General features: G+C 36.2%; 1 protein-coding gene across 1 annotated transcript in view; it reads left to right on the forward strand.

Moving 5' to 3' along the window:
- The window catches only part of ETFDH (electron-transferring-flavoprotein dehydrogenase), a 66,197-nt gene that overhangs the window by 29,813 nt on the left and 29,205 nt on the right, over positions 1 to 7,179 (forward strand). Inside the window, exon 6 of the mRNA XM_006867921.1 lies at positions 2,469 to 2,546. Coding sequence (XP_006867983.1) covers positions 2,469 to 2,546 — 78 coding nt within the window. The remainder of the gene's footprint in view (positions 1 to 2,468; positions 2,547 to 7,179) is intronic.

Below are 7,179 nucleotides of genomic sequence, written 5' to 3' on the forward strand. Positions count from 1 at the left end.
ACCTCTGGAAGTTCTCTGTCAATGTATGATTGTAGCCGTTTCTGTATTACCTTTACCAAAACTTTGCTTGAGATATCAAAGAGATTGTCCAATGATTTCCACATTCTGTTGGGTCACCAATATTCAATATGACTGCTGAGCAAATAATTTGAGAAGCTGGGTTATATAAAGAAGAACGAGGTATCAGGATTAAAGGAAGACTCATTTACAACCTGCGATATGCAGTTGATAAAACCTTGCTTGCTGAAAGTGAAGAGGACTTAAAATACTTATTGATAAAGATCAAAGACCTTTGGTATGGGTTGGGATTCAATGTAAAGAAAGCAAATATCCTCACCACTGAACCAATACATAATATCAAGATAAATGGATAAAAGATTGAAGTTGTCAAAGACTTCATTTTGCTTGAATCAACTATCAGTATTCATGAAAGCAGCTGTCAAGAAATAAAATGATGTATTGCATTAGGCAAATCTGCTATACAAGACCTTTAAAAGTGTTCAAGAGTAAAGATACTGTTTGAGGACTAACATGACTGACTCAAACCATAGTATTTTCAATAGCCTCATATGCATGTGAAAGTTGGGCAATGAATAAAGAAGACCATAGAAGAATTGATTCAACTGTGTTGTAGTGTGGGAGGATAATATTAAAAGTACCATGGACTGCCAAAAGAATGTTCCTTGGAAGGCAGGATGACCAGAGTTCATCTCTCATACTTCAGACATATTATCAGGAGGAACAAGTTTCTGGAGAAGGACATCATACTCGTTAAAGTGGAGGGTCAGTAAAAAAGAGGAAGACCCCAATGAGATGGATTGGCACAGTGTCAGCAGCAATGGGCTCAAGCGTAGCAAGGATTGTGAGGTTGGCACAGGAGTGGGCAGTGTTTCATTTTGTTGTACTTAGCGTTAACTATGAATAGGTACCAACTTGACGGCACTGAACAACACCATGGATGACAAAATTGGTCAGTTAGCCCTGTTAACACAATTAGCCCTGCTAACAGTCACTCACAAATGAATCATGTAATCTCATCAGCATCTTTCCCCACCTTCTTACCCATCTGTATCAAGAAGAAGTCATTTGGTGAAAGTTTACAAAGAGTATGTCCAGAGGAGACATTAAATAATTCACAACACCACATGCTTAGAATATGTAAATTGAATAAAATGCATGAGTCCTTTTATTATATTTTCTACTACTAATTTCTGTTTTCTCAGCTTATACTATACATTTGGTGTTTTAGATACAAATATTGGAATTTGAATTTCTTTGTATTGAGCTCTTGATGTGGCAAGTCACTGTGGGTGATTTGTAGAATATATGCTCTTCACCCACTCACACACATATATAGTTCTTGGATCTCTCCTTTTCTCCTCAGTCCTTGAAAATTATCAACAGTAGATTAGTGATCTGTGTGCCCCTTCTTGACACTCTGAGCCAGACTTCAATTCTAGCTCACAGCCACATTTGTTTTCAAGGTAGGAAATAAACCTTTTACATATGTCTTATCTGTCTGCTATTGGTAATCCTTGTAATCTCTCAAGTGATTCCACTGTACATTTTGTACTTTTCTCTTCAAAGACCGTTTTCTAACCAGAGTTAGGGTTAAAAAGCATTGCTATTTCTTATCCTCAGAATTATATCTTTTATCTATTTTTCCCCCTGTCTTCTTGTTCCCAAAATAACATTAAACATATTTGGCTGTCTTCATCCTCTCTTTGTTTGTTTTATTGTCTATCTTTTGTTGGGGGGTGGAGGGGGGAGTTCTTATTCATTTGACACATAGGCTTTCCTGATGCTGTTGTTCCCTTTCTACCAACTCTCTCCCTAATTCAGATCCTATACACAGGCTCTGAATATATGAACACACAGAGAGCATTTTGCTTATTTCTTTAGTAACCTCAGCACTTGACAGCAATGTCAGGTTTAACTGTAAAGTTGACAGTTTATATCTACCAGCCACTCCTCAGAAACCCTATACAGGATCAATATGGGTTGGAACTGATGAGCTGACACTTAACAACAACTAGTAAAATAGTTGCTATTGAGTTGATCCCAACTCATGGCCACCCATGTGTGTCAGAGTAGAACTGTGTTCCATAGGGTTGTCAAGGTAGGTTGCCAAGTCTTTCTGCAGAGATGACTCGATGAGTACTCGAACGAATCTCCAACCTCTTGGCTAAGTGTTTTAACTGTTGCATCACCCAGTAACTCTAACTCCTTTTGTAGACTCCCTCCTTTCTTTCTCATCAAGATTGTGACATATTTTTCTCATCTTTTCTACCTGTTCACTTATTTTCTGAGGGGAGGATATTTCTAAGTACTGTCTAAGTACTTTAATGTCTGTTTTACTATAATCTAGAGTACATGTTCATTTTTTAAAATCTAAGACTGTTCACTGTTTCTTTTCAAGGTCATTGTGAATCCTAAAGTGATAACTAATTCATTTTTATCACTTTTAGGTTCTTTTTCATGAAGATGGGAGTGTAAAGGGGATTGCCACCAATGATGTAGGGATACAAAAAGATGGTGCACCAAAGGTAAATGTTTTAATAATTACATGTTTGACAGAAACTGACAAAAAATGAAATAATTCAAACTCAGTAATTTAGTCTTGATATAAATTGCATGTTAATTAAGTGAATATTAGAATATAATATTTTTCTCTACTATTAAAAAGTAGCTTTATAATACACATGAATTAGGTAAATAGATAATATATGCAGGATAATTTTTTTTAAAAGATCTTTAAAATTACTTGTTTGTGAGTATAAAATGAACACATCAAAAATTGTATTTAATTTATTGATTAATGGAGAATCAGTGAAACATTACAACCAGTTCATAGGGAAATTCCAAAGACACAACTCTGTGAAGGCCATCAATCAACTGCATCTTTATCACCACAATTTAATTTCAGTGGTAGATATAAAACGGATTGTATACTTCTCATTTTAAGCTTCAATGGATGGTTTCTAGGTTTTCACAATTTGTTTTCTGAATTTGAAAAGGAAAATCTAAGAACAAAACACAAGTTAGTATCATTGAATTAAGTACTATGGGATCAGCACTAGACAGCGAACCACAAGATGAGCAGTTCAAACCCCCCAGCTGCTCCTCAGAAACCCTATACAAGGTCACTATGAGTCAGGACCAAATTAACAGCACTTAACAGCAACAATCAGTTACATGAGGTATGGTGTAGCACTGTAGGATAAGCACTGAACTTCTAATCACAAATCAGTGGTTCAAAACCACCAGCCACTCCTTGGAAACCCTATACAGGGTTGCTGTGAGTCAGAACCAATTCGATGGTGCTTAACAACATCAACAACAATCAGTTATGTGTTTGGCTTCTAACCAAAAGGCTGGAGGTTCAAGTCTACCCAAAAGTGCCTTGAAAGAAAGTTCTAGTGATGTACTTCTGAAAAATCAGCAATTGAAAATCCAATGGTGCACAATTCTGGTTTGATACACAGTGGGTTATCCTGAGTCTGAATCACGCAATGGAAACTGGTACTATCAATCCCCTTTCCATTTTCTAGTGGGATCCCTTTGTATTTAGAATAAATCAGGGATCTACCCAAGATGCCTACTTCTGCCACTTCGTTCCATGCCATTCTTTACTTCAGTTAGGTTGCTTCCTTAGACCTCACAGTCATTCCAGTGCTGCCCTTTCTACAGTGTTCTTCCCATCATCACTCAGACTTCTTTTCATTTGGGGATTTTGCTTTTGCAGACAGACCCCAATTTAAAGTATGTAACTTTGTTTTCCTGCCTTATAGCAACATCACAGTAACCCTACAAAGGAGCTTCAAAAAGTTCATGGAAAAATGGAATTTTTTCATTAACTTGTTAAAGCCCCCCTCTAGTATTTTGTCTGTTTATTAATATTTACTGATGAAAAAATCAGTCAGCAAAATTGGTTTTAACTAATTTGGGAAAGCAGACAACTCAACTGATGGGTGGGAGCAGAAATGCCTGGGTGCTAGAGAATCACCCATCAGTAGTTCTTTTCCGGGGAGCCTTGGGCAGCCAGAAGAACACTTTATCAGCCAGTCTGTTTAGGAGTCCACTAAGAAGGTTTTTACTTGTGTACTGTGGGGGATTTTTAAGTCATTTGTTTATTGTCTAATTTTCCAATTAGATTACAAGCCCCATGAGAGCCAGTATCTGCTGTCTTGTACAATGCCAGGCACATACCAGATTCTCAATAAATATTCATTGATTAGTAGGTTATCCTCCTCTCTGACACTCTTGAACGGAATTAATCATCTAATCTAGTGTCTCCTTCAACAGATCTTCCTGCTTCTCACTTCTTCCTTCTTAGAAGGCAAGTAGTGAAACTCTTTGTCTCCTACTTTAGAGAACGTGGTTTAACTGGCTACATTTGAATCATGTGAAGTCTTAGGACTCACTCAGCACACAATGCAGTAGGACCCAAGAAGCTGATTTTTTAACAAGCCCTCCAGGGGATTCTGATGCATACTCATATTGATTCTCATAATGATAAAATAATATTGTTGGTTATCCTTTTCTATATTTTGATATTATAAATATAAATTATATTTTCTCCTTTAAACAATATTACAATAAAATTGGAACATAAAATATCTATCATTGTAACATTTTATTTTTTTGTTAAATGAACTCAGTTATTCAAATTTCTTCAAATATGTTTTTATAATATATGCTTTGTACTTAAAAAATGTTTTTTTGTATTGTTTTTCTATAAAATGAAAGCATAGAAGTGTCTCATAATCTTGGTTAAAAAAAAAATTAGTATCACAAATTGGTAGTAAAGAGAATCGAGAATTCTGTTGTTCTGGTCTCTATTTAACTCACTGTGCCTAGACATTCTTCCCTGCCATTTCACTGAAACAGCTCTTGTCTAAGTCATAACACTTTTATCTTGCCAAACCCAGTAGTTAGTTCTCAGTCTTCTCTCATTTGACCTTCTAGTAGCATTTGACACAGTTGAATAACTAACTTCTGTCTTGAAACACTTTCTTGACTTGGCCCTTCACTCCACCTTCTATTGTTTTCCTTGTATTTCACTGGTCCCTTCTCCTGTCACTTTTGCTGTTCTTCCAATCCTCTTACGTATTGAAGGCTTAGAACTTGGTGTTGAGTCCTTGATCTACATTTTCTCCCTGTTGTTGTTGTTGTTAAGTGCTGTCGAGTCAGTTCCAGCTCATAGCAACCCTGTATAGGGTTTCTCAGGAGCAGCTGGTGGGTTTGAACCACTCACTTTGTACTTAGCAGTTCAGTGCTTGTTCTATAGCTCCACACCAGAGCCTTACATTTCCTCCCTAGTGACCTCATATGGTCACATGGATTTAAATTCCTTTTAAACCCCTCTTGTCTGAATACCAGAATCCTATGTCCTACTGCTTTTAATCATTAGCTCTACCCCTATGTCTAATGGAGTCTTGGTGTAGCACTGCAGGATAATGCACTGGACCTCAAGGTCAGGGGTTCAAACCCACCAGCTGCTCCTCAGAAACCTTATACAGGGTCGGCGTGAATCGGAACTGACTCGATGGCACTTAATAACAACTGTCTAATAGGCATCTTAAGTGTAAAAATTCTGATGTAGACAGTTTACACTTTATAGGTTAAGTAACTTCTTCAAGGTCAGACAGCTGGTAAGGAGTTGAGCCAGGATTTGAATACAGGCATTGTACCTTCTAGGCCTCTTAGGAGCATACAGAAATATATTAGGAAATATTTTAGTTCATTATCAAAATATTGAATTGTTTTGTAAGTACTGCTGGAAAAAACTGTATGTTCATTATGAAGCAAATAGTGTTGGACCCTGCATTTAAAAAAAATGTTTTTTAAAGTCCTGATTTTTAAAAGCTCAAAACTTAATGGTAGGCCATGTAAACTATGACATAATTCACAATAAAACATTAAAAAAAAAACAAAACTAATGGTAGGGTAAACTATACTACAGAAACAAGAAATTAAAAACTTGTATTAAAAAAAGGTAAGCACTTTATATCTATCTAAAATTTAAATGCTTTTGGATACCAAAAAAATATATATAGGTAAATAGATTTATAAAAATAAAAAGTTTGCCTATAGTATCAAAGAGCATTTATACATTGATAATCAAAAACAATACTGCATTAGGAAAACGGGCAGAGTCTAAAAACTAGACAATTCACAGATGAGAAAATTCAGATGGCCACTACTTAAATATTTTTTTTTCGAAGTTCACAGCTTAAATGTCATTTCTTCAAAGACTCCTTTCCTATCCACTCAATCCATAATACCTACCTCTTACTACTGTCTTTTATAATATCCTTTCCTTCTTTCTTGACATTTAAGCACAATTAGTAAGCATGTCTTACTTGTGATTTATTTATTGTGTACCTCTCTTACTAGTTTTCAGCCAGGAAACATGTCTTTTTTAATCCATCCCTCCATTCCTAATGTCTACCACAGAACCCAGAACATTAAACCCAATGCCATCGAGTCAGATTCCAACCCTATACGGCAAAGTAGAACTGTCTCATATGGTTCCCAAGGCTGCAAAACTTTATAGAAGCAGACTGTTGCATCTTTCTCCCACAGAGCAGAGCTGGTAGATTTGAACCACCAACCTTTTGGTTAGTTGTTGTTAAGTGCCATCGAGTCAGTTCTGACTCTTCGTGACCCTGTATAGGGTTTCCGAGGAGCAGCTGGTGAGTTTCAACTTCTGAACCTGCAGTTCAAACCGACCTAGCAGTCGAGTGCTTATCCTACAGCGCCAGGTAAGTGTTTAAGCATTTTACCACAATCGTGTATTTATGTAATATTTCTTGAATCAAAAAGAAAAAGATATTCAACAGTCAGGGAAGAACAAATTAAAATAACAGCAAGTTAACACTACTTGTTATACTAAGTTTAAAAACAAAAGTGGTCTATCACTAACTAGACTATAGGGAAAAGGTCTTATAGAGTGCTGGTGGAAATATGAATTGTTTCAGGCTTTTGGGAATGTATTCTGATATCTATTAAAAATGTGTGTACCCTTTGACCTAAATTACTACTCCTGGAATTAAAATACAAGTAGCAGTATTATAAGGCTATGTATATATGTAGTGTAATGATTTACTTGATAATGGCTCTACTAGCCATAGTCTTTGTAACTTCCATTCAACAAATGGGTGGGACCATACAGAT

Source organism: Chrysochloris asiatica, unplaced genomic scaffold, assembly GCF_000296735.1.
Source record: "Chrysochloris asiatica unplaced genomic scaffold, ChrAsi1.0 scaffold00112, whole genome shotgun sequence".
Lineage (NCBI taxonomy): Eukaryota > Metazoa > Chordata > Mammalia > Afrosoricida > Chrysochloridae > Chrysochloris > Chrysochloris asiatica.